This window comes from Electrona antarctica (assembly GCF_951216825.1).
Source record: "Electrona antarctica genome assembly, chromosome: 11".
Taxonomy (NCBI): Eukaryota; Metazoa; Chordata; class Actinopteri; order Myctophiformes; family Myctophidae; genus Electrona; species Electrona antarctica.
In genome coordinates, this window is record NC_136792.1 from 36,820,207 (window position 1) to 36,839,936 (window position 19,730).

At 46.3% G+C, this 19,730-nt stretch overlaps 3 protein-coding genes across 3 annotated transcripts in view; 1 reads left to right on the forward strand and 2 right to left on the reverse strand.

The window, feature by feature from the left end:
• The window catches only part of LOC306932916 (uncharacterized protein), a gene marked incomplete at its 5' end in the record, with an annotated part of 1,273 nt that extends 372 nt beyond the window's left edge, over positions 1-901 (reverse strand). The window contains 3 exons of the mRNA XM_079514889.1: positions 1-154; positions 371-538; positions 764-901. The exon at positions 1-154 is cut by the window's left edge and continues 203 nt beyond it. Of these exons, the coding sequence (XP_079371015.1) occupies positions 1-154; positions 371-538; positions 764-901 (460 nt within the window). The remainder of the gene's footprint in view (positions 155-370; positions 539-763) is intronic.
• grm5b (glutamate receptor, metabotropic 5b) overlaps positions 1-19,730 on the reverse strand; it is a gene marked incomplete at both ends in the record, with an annotated part of 110,255 nt that overhangs the window by 55,482 nt on the left and 35,043 nt on the right.
• LOC306932917 (stress-70 protein, mitochondrial-like) lies at positions 8,510-10,480 on the forward strand (the record flags this gene model as incomplete). The annotated part of the gene is made up of 1 exon (XM_079514890.1): positions 8,510-10,480. One exon carries the CDS (start codon positions 8,510-8,512, stop codon positions 10,478-10,480), a length of 1,971 nt encoding a protein of 656 aa, XP_079371016.1.

Sequence of the window (19,730 nt, forward strand, 5' to 3'; positions counted from 1 at the left end):
TCTCCTGGGTGTGCAGCATCCTCCTCCTCTCCTGGGTGTGCAGCATCCTCCTCCTCTCCTGGGTGTGCAGCATCCTCCTCCTCTCCTGGGTGTGCAGCATCCTCCTCCTCTCCTGGGTGTGCAGCATCCTCTTTGTCTCCTCGGTGTCCAGCTCCTGCAGCACCGCCTGCAGTTCTACCTGCAGCTCCGCCTGCAGTTCTGCCTGCAGTTCTACCTGCAGCACCGCCTGCAGTTCTGCCTGCAGCACCGCCTGCAGCTCCGCCTGCAGTTCTACCTGCAGCACCGCCTGCAGTTCTACCTGCAGCACCGCCTGCAGTTCTACCTGCAGCACCGCCTGCAGTTCTACCTGCAGCACCGCCTGCAGTTCTACCTGCAGCACCGCCTGCAGTTCTACCTGCAGCTCCGCCTGCAGTTCTACCTGCAGCTCCGCCTGCAGTTCTACCTGCAGCACCGCCTGCAGCTCCGCCTGCAGCACCGCCTGCAGCTCCGCCTGCAGATCCGCCTGCAGTTCTGCCTGCAGCACCACCTGCAGTTCTACCTGCACCACCACCTGCAGTTCTACCTGCAGCACCGCCTGCAGTTCTGCCTGCAGCACCGCCTGCAGTTCTGCCTGCAGCACCGCCTGCAGTTCCGCCTGCAGCCCCTCCGGCATCGCCTCTGCCTGCAGCACCTCCGGCCTCGCCTCTGCCTGCAGCACCTCCGGCCTCGCCTCTGCCTGCAGCGCCTCCGGCCTCGCCTCTGCCTGCAGCCCCTCCGGCCTCGCCTCTGCCTGCAGCACCTCCAGGACGTCCGCCGGATGACACCGCTGCGTCGTCTCAGCCTCCAGGCCGACCTCCAGACGGCGCCTCCTTCGCCTCGTCTCGGCCTCCCGGTCGACCTCCAGACGGCGCCTCCCTCGCATCGTCTCGGCCGCCCGGTCGACCTCCAGACGGCGCCTCCCTCGCCTCGTCTCGGCCTCCCGGTCGACCTCCAGACGGCGCCTCCCTCGCCTCGTCTCGGCCTCCCGGCCGACCTCCAGACGGCGCCTCCTTCGCCTCGTCTCGGCCTCCCGGCCGACCTCCAGACGCGTCCTTCGTCTCGTCTCTGCCTCCCGGCCGGCCTCCAGACGTTAGCTGCTCAGCCCGGGTCCATCCTCCAGGCCGTCCACCTGAGGTTCAGGTTCCCGGATCCCTTTGCTCTGGTGCCATGACACAGTCTCCCTCCTCCAGACCCCCTCCACCCACCCTGCTCGTTCCTGGTCTAGGTCATGGGTCGTCTGGAATCCGCCCCTTGAGGGGAGGGTACTGTCATGGTTTGAGTCTTCCCCTGTCTGCATTTCCACTTCGGCCACTCCCTCATCCCATTCCACACTTCAGTCCCAATTACACACCTGGTTCCACACTCATCAGCCCAGCCCATTACAAACCTGTGAACACTATACAGCAATCAACCCACCACCTATAAGACTGGACTCATTGCACACACACCTTGTCGGATCATACTTTCATGTCATGTTGTTGTACCTGGGAGCTCTTGCCTTGTGCCTTGTTCCTGGACTATGCTTTGAAGCTTCTGGTAATTTGCTGCTGCTTGTACCTCTTTGTTTTTTGCATTTTTGGACTGCTTAGTGTTTGCCAGTAGTTACTAAGTTTTGCCTTTTTCTGCATTTATTCAATAAATCCTTTGATTACACTCTGCCTTGCTGGTCATGACTCTGCACTTGGGTTCAATACTTTTTGCCACCGTGACAGAATGTCGCACTGACACACCAGACCAATACATTCTAAAATACTCAGATGATAACAGTTTTGATTTCTCTCCTAGATAGTTCCAGTGATCCTGGACTGCACCAACACAGAGTAAATAAGGTGGTTGAATTGAGTGATAACAACGCTCTCATCATTAACACAAAAAAGACAGAAGAGATTGTTTTTGGTACACCACCAGAGATACACAGATCCCCCATTACTATTCATGGTGAACCGATCAACCAGGTATGTTCGTACAAATACCTAGGAGTAGTAATAGACCATCTATTGTCATGGAACGATCAGATTGATTCGGTGTGTAAGAAAACAAAGCAAAGAATCTACTTCCTTCGCCGTCTAAGATCCTTCGGTGCTAGTAGACGGATTCTTCTTTTGTTTTTCACTTCTGTTATTATGAGTGTTCTTCAGTACTGTAGTACCACCTGGTATGGATGTTTGTCTGCAGCCCTAAAGTCACAAATGCTGCAACAACTGAACATTTGTTCAAAGATTGTTGGACAACAACTTCAGAAACTTTATACATCCACGTATGATGACGTAACAGCATCCTAAGGTTAGCAAGGAATATCACCTCTAATACTAAGCATGTGTTGTATGGAGAATATAGGTTGCTACCTTCAGGAAGGAGATATGGTGTACCAGCATATAATAAGGTCAGACTAAAGAGGTCCTTTGTCCACCAGTCGACCTTGAGGCTTAATCAAGAGTCGTAGTAGCCACAGGATAATCTAAGCGGTGGATATTGCTGTCTTCATGTCTTTATGTATGTAAATTGTCTTGTTCTTTGTGTTATGTCAAATGTGTGTACGTATATGTGTTCTGCATACTTGTGTCGCAAGACAAATTTCAGTGTGAACTGACAATAAAGTACTATATCATATCATATCATATCACTTTGACATTCCCAAGCTAATTTATAAGCTCACAACGTGTCTGTCGTTTTGAGACACGTTTCCAACCATAGAGCCCCATATGAACTCTAACCCTAACCCTAACCGCACCTCCTAAAGCCACTGGTGAGTCTTAACCTGCCACATAGTCAGACTAACCAGATGTCAGATTAACACGTGCCCCCTGTGGATCAGCTACTTTTGTGTGACCCTGTAGTATGACAGAGTAGGGCATTCATTCATTTACGAAAACTATGTTGCTAGGTACAGTATATTGGCAGCATAACATTTTTGTATTAATGTTTGAAAACTTTCCGAAAACTCAGTATTTAAAAGGCATGTTTAGAATCGGAATATCCTAAATGGGTTAAGTAAAAGTATTAATACAGAAATATAGAAATATTCTCTGTAAAAAAATAAAGAAAATTTCCTGAAAGGTTAACAATTTGGACATACAGTAGTACAAGGTTTCTATCCTACAGCAGAGATATCAGAGCTGCGCGCTGTAAGTGAAGTATTGAAGTGAAGTGATTATGTGAAGTGAAGTGAAGTGGACTCTCTTAGCTTTTGATAAGCTGCATCTGAAACTGCATCCGTATTGTGGTGAAGCTTGTCGATCGGTTGTTCCCCACAATAACAGAAAGCAGAAAATACACTAGAGAGCCCTGCGGGACTCTGCTCAACCACATGGGGTTTCAGTAAAAGTAGCAATGCCGCAATATAAAAATGTTCTAGTTACAAGTAAAAGGCCTGTGTATACAGTATTAGTAAATGATGGTGTCAAAAATAATTCAGCACGATTGGGCCATGCAGCAATGCAATGCAATAGTTAGTTGCTGCGAGAGTGAGGTCTAGCCAACACCAACTCGGGATTCCTGGATCGCTGCCCTATCCCTATTCCCTATCCAACATCAGGTTCTTGAGCTCTTCAGTGTTATCAGCCAAGCTGTCGCGCCGCAGCATGTCTACATACGTAGGTGGTACGCTTCTTTCCCCTCCTGGCTTTGCCCTGGGTTGGCTCCCATAGGGTCAATTTACTTGCCTCAAGTTCTGGGTGCCTGACGCAGTGCCCTGCCAGCCTCATCCTTCTCTCTCTGACTTTGTCCGTGACCTGTGGTAGGTCCCCATAGAGGTCCACATTTCTGATGCGGTCCGTCCATGTGACACCTAGTGCTATTCTTAGCATTCTTGTGTAGATTGACTCCATCCAGGGCTTTTTCCTGTTGTATTGTAAGGGTCCATGTCTCGGCCCCATACAGCAGTACTGACTCCACAGTAGCTATATGAACAGCCGCCTCTTAAGGTCTTCTCCCATATCTGATTCGAGGAAAACCTCGAACCTCGAAGGAAAACCTTTTAAACAATGCAATACTGCCTCAAGTTGGTATTATGACTTTATATATTGTTACTTGCATGAGAGGGGGAGAGGTGTTCGAGTTATAGCTGCTTAAGCAGACAGTTTGAGGGTCCAATAACACACAGACGTAAAGGGTGTTTACAATAGCGTTGATTTATTTAAAAAAGAAAAAAGTGTGATGCATTGCAATGCATCGTAGAATCAAATTGAATCGTAATCTAATTTAATTGTGAGGGCAGTACCAATGCACACCTCTAGTCAGTACCAAAGTAAAAGTACTCAACTTAACTTCAATTCCCTCTGATAAAAGAAATTGCTTGGCAACCAACCCACGAGCCTCCTTTGGGAAGTTTGAGATTTCCTTCTCCCGGGTGACACAAAGGCTGGTACAGGAATAGGGTATACCTGTAGGAATACACAGCCCACCGTCTTTCATCTTGTGCCTATCCTGACTTTGCTTCATTACAGTGTCCATACAGTTCACTGAGTTCAGTACAGTATGTTGTGAAAAAAGCAGAGCTTTTTCACTTGTAGACCACCCACGGGGTACTATTGCTGCGCTACCCACATAATTGAGTCCTTCTCTCAATAGCCATCTCAATAGCCATTAACCCCTTATGGACGGAATTAATTTCTAATGATGAAAAAAAATAATTTCTTTGTGTTTCTGCCATCAATCAGATACTATATTAAGTTTTAAAGGCCTCCTCCAGGTTCGAAATGACAGTGCCGTCTCCAATTCAGTGCGTAGCTCTCATCAAGGTCAGATGTTGTCTCCCACAGTGGGAAGGGACGGGAGAGAGGCTGTATATCACAAGTAAGACGTGCGAACGCGGGAAGCGAACGCAGCTCGTAAATTGCAATAACAACAATTAGAATAAATTGCGTATTACGTGTTTTTTTAAGATTTAAGATTTTCTTACACACAGCGCGGCTTGCTGTTATTTATTCACCGCACCAGAGAGAGAGAGAGAGAGAGAGAGAGAGAGAGAGAGAGAAAGAGCGAGAGAGAGAGAGAGAGAGACAGAGATGGGCAGCTTTTTCACCGCACCGCACCACCGTGCTTTTCTGTGTGCATGTGAACGAATGAGTGAGGCGATGACTTTATAAACTTTATGTGGAAAATGCGGAGATTGTGAAATCAAGCGATCCCGCATATTTCGCATATTTTTTACTTGTAAATGTAACGAAGTAAAAGTAAAAGTACAGAAAAATTAAAATAGTAAATAAAAGTACAAATTCTCAAAACGTGTACTTAAGTACAGTGACGAAGTAATTGTACTTTGTTATTTTCCACAGTACCGAGGTCACTTGATGCAAGAAGACCCACCTCACCCCCTTCTGTAAATTCACCAGCGGTTTTCCCATTTGAGTGCTGTAAGAGGATAAGGCCATTCCCGGAAGAGCAATAAGAGGATGAGTGTGCGTGCACGCATGCGTGTGTGCATGTGCGTCAGTGTTGCCATGTCTGTGTAGCAGGATGGGCGTTGGTGCCCATGGTCCATCCTCTCACTTAAGCCCAACACACACCGTCTGTGAACGCCGCGCGTCAAAACAGCCGCCTCCGTTATTTTCAATGAACCTATCCCACACCGGCGGCGTCAGACGCGCGCTGGCGCGCGTTCACGCCTCGCCTGACGCTCCAATACGCCGCTGTTCTATTTTCCAGGCGTTGCCGCGCGGCCTCCATCTGGGAAACCGTGGGCGTGGCTGGCCAGCCGCGCGGTAGCGCGCCGCGTCCTGTGGGTGTTGCTGTGCGGCTATGACGCACGGCAATACTGTGCCGCGTCGCTGCGCACCCGCTTCACAGACGGTGTGTGTTGGGCTTGATTAGTGGTCTGATTGACAGCAGTATAAGGCAGCGAGTCTCTTCCTGCACATGTCAGCTGTGTTGTCTCTCCGTCTGCCACACCACACTCTCCTCGGCTGGGGTTAATTCCACCCAAAGTGCTGTTCTGAACTAGGCTGGCCCGTTGGGCTACATAGCTACAGCATGGTTGTCGTGCACATCGGTGCAGGTAATTCCCTCCATCTTGCTGTTTAAACAATCGCCTGCACTTATTGTTTAGTGATCTTGAACTTGACTGTGACAGCTTGTTGTCTTTTTAGCCTCGGGGCTACACTCCGTTCCTTCTGGAGTCCCTGCGCTCGGCGTGCGGTGAAACTTCACCACGCCACCCAGGTATGTTGGTGTCTTTGATGCCACAGGAATATGAACATGGGCTCTTGTTATTACAGTTGTCTCCTGACCTGGTCACTACGCAACACGACAGTGCGCGTCACCCACATCAACGCGGTAGGTTTCATTGTGCATCTCTCTGTTCTTGTCTCAGTGAATTTCAGTAGGCCTATTTGTACTGTAAATATTGGTAGTTGTGGGTTGTGTTTTTTGGGGGCCCTTTTCTAAAGTGCAGGGGGCTTGGGCTTGTTTCCTTATGTTGTTTAAACCAGTTAAACAATTTCATGTCAAGGACCCCATATTAAAATGTTTTAAAAAATATGTTTTTCTTATTTTTTCTTCTTCCATGATTTCCCATTGAAAATAGCAAATCTACACTAGTAGAAAGTAGTAGACCGGACCAGACAATGCATGTTTCAATTGTTCATGTGGCCTATAGTCGCTTCTTTTGGACTTGTTTTCATTGACCTGGTAGCTTATTTTTCTCGCAAAAATCTGGCAACAGTGCTGCGTGTTTGAATGTCTATTGTCACGTTTATGTGAGAATATAATGTGCGTCTGTCTTTGTGAGTCAGATTGTGTGTGCTCGTGGATGCGCCCTAGTACATACACAATATTAAAAGACATTCCAATTCCCATGCAGTCTTGACTGAGTCACAGAGAGCTGGAATATCAGTACAAATAATTCCTCTGCCATGTATCTCTCTCTTCTTTTCTCCATGCTTGCATTCATTATCTCTTTCACCTGATAAGCATTACTCAACTGTTTCTCATCATGTCTGGGGACCACCAACAATAGTTTAGCTAAGTGATTCTCAGCCATTAGAATTTCAAGGACCCCTAGTTTGATATGTACAGACAGTAGGCTATGAGGCACCACGGACCCCTATCTTCTCATTAGAGAGTGTGGAAATCAGACATTATGGGAGAAGACCTCAAGATGCGGCTGTTCGTATATAGCTGGGGGCTGACATGGACCCTCACAGTGGAGTCAGTACTTCTGTATGGGGCTGACATGGACCCTCACAGTGGAGTCAGTACTGTTGTATGGCGCTGACATGGACCCTCACAGTGGAGTCAGTACTGCTGTATGGGGCTGACATGGACCCTCACAGTGGAGTCAGTACTGCTGTATGGGGCTGACATGGACCCTCACAGTAGAGTCAGTACTGCTGTATGGGGCTGACATGGACCCTCACAATGGAGTCAGTACTGCTGTATGGGGCTGGGACATGGACCCTCACAGTAGAGTCAGTACTGCTGTATGGGGCTCAGACATGGACCCTCACAGTAGAGTCAGTACTGCTGTATGGGGCTGGGACATGGACCCTCACAGTGGAGTCAGTACTGCTGTATGGGGCTGGGACATGGACCCTCACAGTGGAGTCAGTACTGCTGTATGGGGCTGGGACATGGACCCTCACAGTGGAGTCAGTACTGCTGTATGGGGCTGGGACATGGACCCTCACAGTGGAGTCAGTACTGCTCTATGGGGCTGGGACATGGACCCTCACAGTAGAGTCAGTACTGCTGTATGGGGCTCAGACATGGACCCTCACAGTGGAGTCAGTACTGCTCTATGGGGCTGGGACATGGACCCTCACAGTAGAGTACTAAAAAGTACCAAACGTAGAGAGTATTCATTGTGCAGAATGCCCCATTTCAAGTTTTCAAATGTATAAAAAAATGTTTTGAAAATAGCCGAAATGTATATAGGTCTAAAAAGTAACTGTAACGTTTTCAAATAGATGTAGTGGAGAAAAGTACAATATTTGCCTCTGCAGTGTAGTGGAGTAGAACTAAAAGTATGGAAATTGGAAACACTCAAGTGAAGTACAAATACCTCAAATTTGTATTTAAGTACAGTACAGTACAGTACAGTACAGTACAGTACAGTACAGTACAGTACAGTACAGTACAAAGTAAATGTACCTAGTTACTTTCCACCACTGCTTTCCCCTTTTGTGTCCATAATGGGAATGTCCCCTTTTGTGCCCAGGAGATCCCTGATGTCATCATTATAATGCCCATATATGGGAATGTCCCCTTTTGTGCCCACATATGGACCTGACTGATTTGCTTGATGTCATGATGACACTTTGAGGTTATAGACATAGACAACACACTCCATACTTGGGCTCAGCTGCATTGGGAACTCCTTATGTGGTTATGGCTGAGTCATGGTGACACCATGCCTGTGATGACCCATATATATAGGCTATAGCTGATATATCGCTTTCATGTATTCACTGCTTTTATGCATGCAGACACCATGCTGACCATCACAAGACACATCCACAAGGCTCTTCTGCCTTCATGGAACTGCACACGAACAATGTCTTCGTTCATCAGGAAGCCACACAGGAATGGCTTCCAACTGGACGATGCACTCAGAGCCCTCTCCATGAGGACCTACGCGTCCGGGGCCCCCAAAGGCACGGTCATTGGCATCGACCTGGGCACCACCAACTCCTGCGTGGCCGTCATGGAGGGCAAACAGGCCAAGGTGCTGGAGAACGCGGAAGGAGCGCGGACCACCCCCTCCGTCGTCGCCTTCACGTCCGACGGAGAGTGTCTGGTGGGAGTGGCCGCCAAGCGGCAGGCTGTGACCAACCCCGCTAACACGCTGTACGCCACCAAGAGGCTCATAGGGCGGCAATTCGACGACCCGGACATCCAGAAGGACTCGAAGAACGTTCCCTACAAGGTTGTGCGCGCATCGAACGGCGACGCCTGGGTGGAGGTTCAAGGGAAAGTGTACTCCCCGAGCCAGGCCGGCGCCTTCATCCTGGGGAAGATGAAGGAGACTGCCGAGAGCTACCTGGGTCACAGCGTGAAGGACGCGGTGGTCACCGTGCCGGCCTACTTCAACGACTCCCAGAGACAGGCCACGAAGGACGCCGGTCAGATCGCCGGTCTCAACGTCCTCCGTGTCATCAACGAGCCAACAGCCGCCGCTCTGGCCTATGGACTGGACAAGACCATGGAAAAGATTGTCGCCGTCTATGACCTGGGCGGCGGTACTTTTGACGTGTCCATCCTGGAAATGCAGAAGGGTGTGTTTGAGGTTAAATCCACCAACGGAGACACCTTCCTGGGAGGAGAGGACTTTGACCAGCTCATCTTGCAACACCTTGTCAAGGAATTCAAGAGAGAGTGCGGCGTGGATCTGACCAAAGACGCCATGGCCCTGCAGAGGGTCCGAGAGGCCGCTGAGAAGGCCAAGTGTGAGCTGTCCTCTTCGCTGCAGACCGACATCAACCTGCCCTACCTGACCATGGATGCCTCCGGTCCCAGACATCTCAACATAAAGCTGAGCCGCTCCCAGCTTGAGGGCATCGTGGCCGATCTGATCCGCCGCACCATGGCCCCGTGCCAGAAGGCCATAAAGGACGCCGACGTGTCCAAGGGAGACATCCAAGAGGTGCTGCTGGTCGGAGGCATGACCCGCATGCCCAAGGTCCAGCAGATGGTCCAGGAGCTGTTTGGCCGTGCTCCCAGCAAGTCGGTCAACCCTGACGAGGCAGTCGCTTCGGGGGCGGCCATCCAGGGCGGCGTCCTGGCCGGCAACGTCACGGACGTTCTGTTACTCGACGTAACGCCGCTGTCGCTGGGCATCGAGACCAATGGCGGGATCTTCACCAGACTCATCAACAGGAACACCACCATTCCCACCAAGCACAGCCAGGTATTCTCCACGGCCGCGGATGGACAGTCCCAGGTGGACATCAAGGTGTGCCAGGGAGAGCGAGAGATGGCGGGAGACAACAAGCTGTTGGGTCAGTTCACCCTGGTGGGGATCCCCCCCGCCCCACGCGGCGTGCCTCAGATCGCGGTCACCTTAGACATCGATGCCAGCGGCATCGTCCATGTCTCGGCCAGGGACCAGGGCACCGGCCGCGAGCAGCAGATCGTCATCCAGTCCTCTGGAGGTCTCAGCAAGGACGACATCGAGAACATGATCCGGAGCGCCGAGAGGCACGCCGAGGCCGACAGGACGAAGAAGGAGCGCACAGAGGCGGTCAACATGGCCGAGGGTGTCGCCCACAACGTTGAGGCCAAGATGGAGGAGTTCAAGGATCATGTCCCCGCAGACGAGCGCGCCAAGCTGGAGGGAGACATCGCCAACGTCAGGGGTCTCCTGGCCAACAAGGACGAGGATGTTAACGTTATTAAGCAGGCTGGCAGCGACCTCCAGCAGTCGTCGCTTAAACTGTTTGAGCTGGCATACAGGAAGATGGCGTCGGATCGGGAGAACAGCGGTTCCACCTCCGAAGGACAGACAAGAAAGGCTGAAAGTCAGTAGGCAGTAGTCAAAGGCAGTAGACCGGCCTCTGACCTTTGCACTTAGTTGTTTTGTAACCTTAACTGCTGTGCCGTTTTTCCAAAAACTATAAATCTATGAGGAAAATTAATACTAAATATATTGACAATTTCGTCAACAAATAAAAACTAGACTAAAATGTCTAGTTTTGAAATTGTCAATATATTGACAATTTCGTCAACAAATAAAAACTAGACATTTTATAGTTGCGCTTGGGTGTTGAGCTCTGAAAATGGCAGATCTACAAGCTCACAACGCGTCACGCTGCATACTCATTTTGCAGAATGTCCCATTTCACAAGCTAAGCTCACAATGTGTCACATTGCGACGCATTGTGAGCTTATAGATCGACTACTTTCAAATGGACAAAATGTATATGGCTGAAGTGGTTAGTGTATGTTTTGTAAAATATAAATAATATACAAAATAAATAAAAATAAATAACTGTTTTCATGAGGGAGTTGTGGGGGTGGTGGTAATGGCGACAATGGCCCCCTGAAGAAAGATGGCATACAAACACAAACTTTGTCCTACATTCCGGTAAATGCCATTGACAATTTTGAGTGTCCGTGTAAACACAAACATTATGTAACACAAACATTGAAGGCAAGGTGAGGACGCAAATTCTGATTGGCCGGAATGAGATGATCTATGATGATGTACGATGGTAAGAGCGCCCCTACACAGGTAAAAATCACACCCTGTTATCATTATACATCATCATACATCATTTCATGAACAACATTGGTTACATTTATGTCATATTTTGACCTCATTTCTCCTTTCATTGTCAATGGCAATTGGCAAATATGAGACGTGTGAGGACAAGATTTAGCGGACATTTGACCTTATTCCTCCTTTCATTGTCAATGGCAAATATTGAGACGTGTGCAGGGGACAAAAGCTGTATATAGGAGGGACTAATGAAGGTTTTATGAGCCAATGAAAATTGTAGTTTTATGACAGTTCTTCTTCTGTCCCTAATACATACATGCAGAGTCACATTTGTAATGAAACTTTACAGTACTAGTTCCCGTTGGGCACTGGCCTACTTGGAACGATGCAAGTTGGAAATGCATGCATGCACCCACCCAGTCTGTGTCCATTGTATGCCCATATTAAGTTCTTTGTCAGGCATGCCCAAATATGGAGTCTATGTAGTTGTCAGAACAACATTGTGATGTCAGAACAATCATTGTGATGTCAGAACAGGCCAGCTCCATATATGGAGATATAGCGGGTGATCAGGTCCAGATCCCGGGCAGAGGCTTTTGTGCTGATGCTGGACAACCGGCTATCCGACGGACTCGACACCGGGCACTGCACTCCCTGTGGGTGTCTGGAACACGCGTGTCGAATTTGAAGTCGGTGGGGCGAACGGTTCTTGAGTTACGTGGGTTACAGACGTATACGTACACACATGAGACAAAAAAATAGGTGAACATTCGGCGAAAAAAGACGATCTAAAAGATCACACCGCGTTGTTAACTTGTAGATCCTACGGCTATTTTTTCAAAAGTCTTGGACAAATGTAACAAATGTAACAAAACAACACGCATGGGAGTCGCGGGAACAGAAATATTGTCAGATGGGGTTCCGCGGCCGCAGGCGTTGTGATCTTTTAGATGTGCTATTTTCATTTATCTGTCTTATCTTTTTTCCACTGTTGACATTATGTTAATATCTCAACACTGTATTTGAAAGGCGGTTTGTGCCGTGTTGTTTTGCTTATATTAATTGCATTGTTAAAAACAACGTGGTGATTTATGGAGATTATCATGCAATCAAAACATGTTAATACCATAAGCCTTTGTTTGCTGCAGAGCTTATATTCTTAATCACTTAAACCCTTCACTTTCTTGACCTGGAGTACCACAGGGCTCTATTTGGTTTGCTCCTGCTTTGGCTCTATACACAAGGATTTTCCATTGACAATCAAGCCGGTCTACAAGCTCATAATTGTAGATGGACCAAATGTTTGCCCTAAAATAATAGTGTTTACTTATAGTTTAATTGTACAGATATATTTGACTGCTAGACGGATGTTAGGTTCTAACTTCTATGTTTACTTATGATCCTATGTGACTATTTCTATGTATTTGATGTATTACCTTGTGGTGTTCTTGCTGTATCTTACTGTAAATCGCTCTGGATTAAGAGCTTTTTCATTAGGCCCCGCTTTTATAGTCCATTAGTGGCAGAGCTGAAAACTGTTAGTGCTGCTGTTTGTCAAAGTTACCAAACCATGGACTCTGCTGCTGATGCACGGTAGCTATATAGGCTACTGTACATTAACCACTAAAACCTATAGTTCACCCGGAGTCCCTCAGGGCTCTATACTAGTGTATTGTCAGTTTTCTGTTATTGCTTGTCGATCAAAAGCTTTCCCCACTATACGGATGCTGGGGTTTAACTCGTTAAAACTGAGAAAGCATCCGTGTACATTTTAGATTTTAGCGTGGGCTATACAGTATATGTATTGTGCTTTAGAAGGCATTTGTAGAATTGGCCTCAGGTCTTAATGGGTTAAGTGGTAAAAAATGATCACTATGAGGCTTTTTAGTGTCATATGGTCTGAATCTCATTTGAAAACGTGTATATTTATTCGCACAGTATACCGGATACAGTATGTGTAGTACATGCAACTCACTGTGTGCTATTCAATATCTGCTGATGTAAATTGCCTGACAGATTTGACAGAGAGACAAACAACAACACACACACATCTCAAAGAAAACATATTTAATCACGTGGACGCCACTTCAACTCAGCCTTCAAATGTACTGTCGCACGCACGCACACAAGATAGCGTTTCATTTGGGGTTTCTAACAAAAGGATGCCCTTTGCGTTGTGGTTCACACTGTAGACAGTAGAAATACTCTGTTAAAAGGCCTGTATTCAAAATGTGACTTGAGTGAAAGTATAAAAGTATTGGCAATTGGCATCAAATATAAGTACTAAACTGCCACTCGTCCATGATTTTATCTCCTCGCGGCTTGATTATTGCAATGCTCAGTACGTAGGCATTGATGAATCTGCTCTCAGGCCTCCGCATGTTTTTAAAATGCACGATAATATCACACCAGTCCTTGCCTCACAACATTGTCTCCCTGCCCATTAAAATGTCAATTTGTTTTTAAAGCCCAACATGGGCTAGCTGACCCCTCCATACAGGTACCTATGTGAGCTCATTGAGCCATACGTCCCAGCTAGACCCTTGAGGTCCCCCACTGCAGTCCATTATTTCTGTATAATTGGAGTGTTATGGCCTTTTAATGAAGGCTGCGTGAGATTTGAGCATAACCTCAAAGCCATTATCTAACAACGTGTGCTACCGTTTACGTGCCATTTTAGCACCATGACTCATCCAGGGACCCAAACAGAGGGTGACTCACATACTGGCGCTGAAATAACCGCAGACAATTCCTCAATGACAATGACGACAACAACAACAATTCAGCTTATCAGGGATTCTGTCTGTCTGTCTGTCTGTCTGTCTGTCTGTCTGTCTGTCTGTCTGTCTGTCTGTCTGTCTGTCTGTCTGTCTGTCTGTCTGTCTGTCTGTCTGTCTGTCTGTCTGTCTGTCTGTGAGCAGCTAATCTTGAGCACCACTGGACCACAGGCATGAAACCTAATTTGCAAATAGGATTAGCCCAGTTCGCCCTGCTATCTTGCGCTTTCTTCAACCACACGTTTATTTTTTATATTTTCCAAAGGAAAAGTGTGTGTGTGTGTGCGCGTGTGTGCGCCACGCACACACACACACACACACACACACACACACACACACACACACACACACACACACACACACACACACACACACACACACACACACACACACACACACACACACACATTTAACCATTTATTTATGTCCACACAAAGGAGATGCATACAAGGACACAAATAGTAAAGGTGCAGTAGAGTTACACTTAGAAAATCATGGCATGTGTTTTCATGTTACAATAGGCATGTCACTCAGCATCATATCTATGGGTATAAGTATAGCAGCGTCTCCACCATCTGTGACAGCTGCCAATTATAGCAGAGACACAACAATACTTTGCCAGCCTTTTTGCCTCCGTTTTGGGCATCCCAAGTTGTTGGAACCCTCTAACAACCAGTCTGTGGGTATGCCCTAGGCTGCCCAATATAAACACAAATAGTCAGTCCCACACACACACACACACACACACACACACACACACACACACACACACACACACACACACACACACACACACACACACACACACACACACACACACACACACACACACACACACACACACGTACGGTCCTCTTGTTTGCAGCCTCTTATGTATCGATTGCTTCTTTCGTCCATTTTTCATGGCGCCATGCAGGCTACCGACACACTAATGAATCGATGGCCTCAGATTAAGATGTATAGAGCTATAGGCTATTAACCAAATATTTTCTTTTTGTGCAGTTTCTGTGTTTTAGGAAGTTGTTTGTTTATTTGTTTGTTTATTGTTTATTTATGTTTTTGTTGACTCATAATCACATAAGAATGGGTCTTTATGACAAGACACAAAAATACAAATTCATTCATTCATTCATTCATTCATTCATTCAATTATTCACACACGCACGCACGCACGCACGCACGCACGCACGCACGCACGCACGCACGCACACATACGCGTGCATATCTGCAACATGATTAAACACACTCCCCGAACACACACAAGAGTATGTGGTTTATTAGAGGAAGGCAATTTAGTCTTGATTAAATCCTGATCAATTTGATGTCATTTAATTGGAAATGATGGAGATTGTGTCTTGAACCGTCTGCTGTGACCGATTGTAATTAAACACATGGGGATAGACTAGAGACTAGAGCAGAGTGTGCGTGCGTGCGTGCTTGTGTGTGCGTGTGAATGTGTGTGTGCGTGCATGTGTGTGGGCATATTTGAAACAGTAATAGTTACTTAAGATGTCAGCATCACTGGCCTAAACATGTAGTGTTGTTGTTAGTAGAATTAAACATAGAAGCACCCAGGAGGAAGTGGGCTAAGAAAGGGGACAGTGTAGATTTCGTCGACTAAAACAAAACAAAAGTCGAAATATGCCGACTAAATTTGTTCACTGAGGTAAACTAAATGAAAACTAAGCTATTATATGACTAAAACAGGAAAAATAAATAGACTAACATGTTAAGGAAGAACTAGTGGAGAATGATGGTGCAGAATCAATTTCAGAGCAGGTCTTTGTTGAGGAAGCTTAAAGCGAGGTAGGGAGTCTCTCATCATGGACCGAGGCTGTTTAACCAGAAAAAGACATTGTGATGTCACTGTTTGTATCACTGTTTTTTTCATTGACACGTTTGACTGTCAAGGTTTCAGCCTCCAGTACGAAACCCTAAATACAAAGGGAAGACATCATTGCACATAACAACCACACCACGTGGTCTAATGAAGTACTGTCACCTCAAAAAAACACAAAACTGGATTCATTTTACACTCTCAAGAGTTAAATTATTGTTAAACATCTGCATTACTTAAGTTAATTTACAAGAAGTCTACACAATTAGAGAATGTAGAAGAATATTGTAATTTTGATCAATGTTTGCCTGTTATCTCTCCTATGGTACCACAATTGCTGCAACAACTGAACATTAATGAGTACCACAGACGAAAAACAGTCTAAGTCCAAATTTCATTCTGACCCCTCCACGAAAAGGCCTCGTTGTCCTGACCCCTTATCTATCATTTATACATTATGGATAAATAGTGTGGACTTAGACTGTTTTTCGTCTGTGGCATTCAATTTTGTTCAAAGATTTTTGGACAACCACTTCAGAGGCTCTATACTGTACATCGTATGATAACAGAATCCTAAGGTTAGCAATGAATATCACCTCTAATGGCATACTAGCCATGTTTTGTATGGAGAGTAGGTTGCTGCCTTCAGGAAGGAGATATGGTGTTCCAGCATACAATAAAGTCAGACTGAAGAGGTATTTTGTCCATCAGTCGACTTTGAGGCTTAATCAGGATTTTGGCCAGACTAGACTGAGCTGTGGACATTGCATGTTTCTATGTAAATAATTGTAGTTTCTTTTCTGTTTGTGTTACTGTTATGTCAAATGTGTGTACAGTATGTGTTGCATACAAGGCCACTGGGTCGCAAGACAAATTTCAGTGCAAACTAACAATAAAGTATACTATATCATATCATATCAACATCAATACAGCATGGACATGTGGACACATTCTTTAGTTTTGTCTGTGATGCTAAATCTCATCAGTGGTCCTTGGCTCAAATGCAGAATAAACTAGAAAAAGTGCCCCTCGGGGCACAGGTCTCCATCAGAGCAGGTCAGGTGGTGGCCTCCTGGTGGCGCTATAATAGGCCAATGTGAAAAGGGTGCCATTTGTTCTTATGCATTTGATGGCAATTGGATTATTTGAGGCATTTTGTTCCAAAGATGTGTTTTGCAAAAATCCACCTGTTGGTGGCGCTATATAACAGGCCAATGTGAAAAGGGTGGGATATATTCCTCAGCCTAGTAAGAAAGTGTGTGAAAGATTTCACGTAAATTGCACGCTGCGTTCATGATTTGAGGCTTGTTGTTCAAAATGGGCCAGTCCTGCAAACCCCCACTGGCTTAAATCCCACTGGCTTAAACCCATATGGGATCTGGTTGAATCTACTTCAGATCCAAATACAAGGATTTGATCGGACATCAGCCGAGAGTAGGGGTGCAGCAGTTAATTTAAAAAAATGGATTTAATTGATCATTAAAAAAAAAAAATAGTTATAGTTTTTTGTTAAATAAGATTTGTTTTGTCATTTATAAAAAAATGTTTGCATAAAGAGTGCGTGTGTGTGTGTGTGTGTGCGTGCGTGCGTGCGTGCGTGCGTGCGTGCGTGCGTGCGTGCGTGCGTGCGTGCGTGCGTGCGTGCGTGTGTCTATACATCTTAATCTGAGGCCAGCGATTCATTAGTGTGTCGGTAGCCTGCATGGCGCCATGAAAAATGGACGAAAGAAGCAATCGATACATAAGAGCCTGCAAAGGACCGCGCGTGCGTGCGTGCGTGCGTGCGTGCGTGCGTGCGTGCGTGCGTGCGTGCGTGCGTGCGTGCGTGCGTGCGTGCGCGTGTGTGTTTGTGTGTGTTTGTGTGTGTCAGTGTGTGTGTGTGTGTGTGTGCGTACATGTTCGTGACATGGTTGTTAGTCCAAAGCCTTATAATGGTCAACAGGGTATAGAATATCCACGACAAGCCTGAGTGGCGGTCACAAGGTCAGAGTATACTAGTAGCTCACACACACACACACACACACACACACACACACACACACACACACACACACACACACACACACACACACACACACACACACACACACACACACACACACACACACACACAGACAACAATGGAGGTGATTTACTCCAGAACCAACCCTTTAAGACCTGAGGTCCATTATACAAATGCCTTCAAAAATCTTCCAAGATTTTTATAAAATGTTCAAGAACAGCAGATGTACAAGCTTCGTGCTTTACAATTTACAATTTAGGCATTTAGCAGACGCTCTTAATCCAGAGCGACTTACATTAAGCAAGAACAAAAAGCATGGGAATACATCACATAAAAAAGCATTTTTCATGAAACATGCGTACCGTAAGCTAAGAACGTAACAGTGGAATATCTATATAATGAAACTATACATATAAACTATACATATATGCTATACTATGCTATACATTTGTACTATGATGTATGTGCTATGACTACATACAATGCAATTATAGTGCTGTCTGTATCAAATGATATCTAAGTCTACAGAAATGCTATCTAAGGGGGTAGGGTAAGTGCTATGGGCCATGATGGAGTCTGAAAAGGTGGGAAGATTGGGAGTGATGCTGCAGTTCTGACTGCAACGGGAAGTGCATTCCACAGTTTTGGAGCCAGAAGGGAGAAGAGTTTGGGACGTGTGGAGCGTTGTCCCGGCGTTTTTAGTGAGGGTACTTCCAGCTTCCCTGCGTTGGCTGATCTGAGTGCGCGGGAGGGTTTGTAGGGTTCAATCATACTTGCAAGATATGGGGGAGCCATACCTTTGGTTGCTTTGAATGCCAGCATCAGAGTTTTGTATTCTGTGCGGGCAGCGACCGGGAGCCAGTGGAGGGAGCAGAGCAGGGGGGAGACATGACAGAATTTTGGCTGGTTGAAGACCAAGCGAGCTGCGGCATTTTGGATCAGTTGGAGAGGCTTAAGTGCTTTGTGCCGCGCTGCGAGCTTGTACAGAATGTCTGCTGTTTTTGAACAGCCAACGCTAAAATATAAAATAGCACAGATAGTAAGACCATTTTTCAAAATGCCACCATTGACATCCTATTATAAGGCAATATTTTCTAAATGTCCTTATGCTTTAAGTAGCATGTGACATATCAAACTAGGGGGTTTTCATGATGCTGAATCCATTCCAAGCATTCGTTTTGCATAAAACACTCATTGGGCTAAATTTGGCCATAGCAACTTGCCCAAATGTGCTGATGTCAGAACATTTGGGCAAGTTGCTATGGCCAAATTTAGCCCAACATGCTACTTAAAGCATAAGGACCCATGGGCGATACATTCCAATTTGGGTCACTCTCTGAAATGGTTTCAGAAACCCTTGCTTTTAAACCATTCCTATTTTGAGCACATTGTTAGCAGTGTAACTACAGTAATTCAACCCAATAACTGTCCTCCAACATGTTGTCGCTGTTGGCCTGAAACCTCTTACTGTACCTCCATAATCTGTTGGCCTGAAACCTCTGACTGTATCTCCATAATCTGTTGGCCTGAAACCTCTGACTGTATCTCCATAATCTGTTGGCCTGAAACCTCTGACTGTATCTCCATAATCTGTTGGCCTGAAACCTCTGACTGTATCTACATAATCTGTTGGCCTGAAACCTCTTACTGTATCTCCATAATCTGTTGGCCTGAAACCTCTGACTGTACCTCCATAATCTGTTGGCCTGAAACCTCTGACTGTATCTCCATAATCTGTTGGCCTGAAACCTCTGACTGTATCTCCATAATCTGTTGGCCTGAAACCTCTGACTGTATCTCCATAATCTGTTGGCCTGAAACCTCTTACTGTATCTCCATAATCTGTTGGCTTGAAACCTCTTACTGTATCTCCATAATCTGTTGGCCTGAAACCTCTGACTGTATCTCCATAATCTGTTGGCCTGAAACCTCTGACTGTAT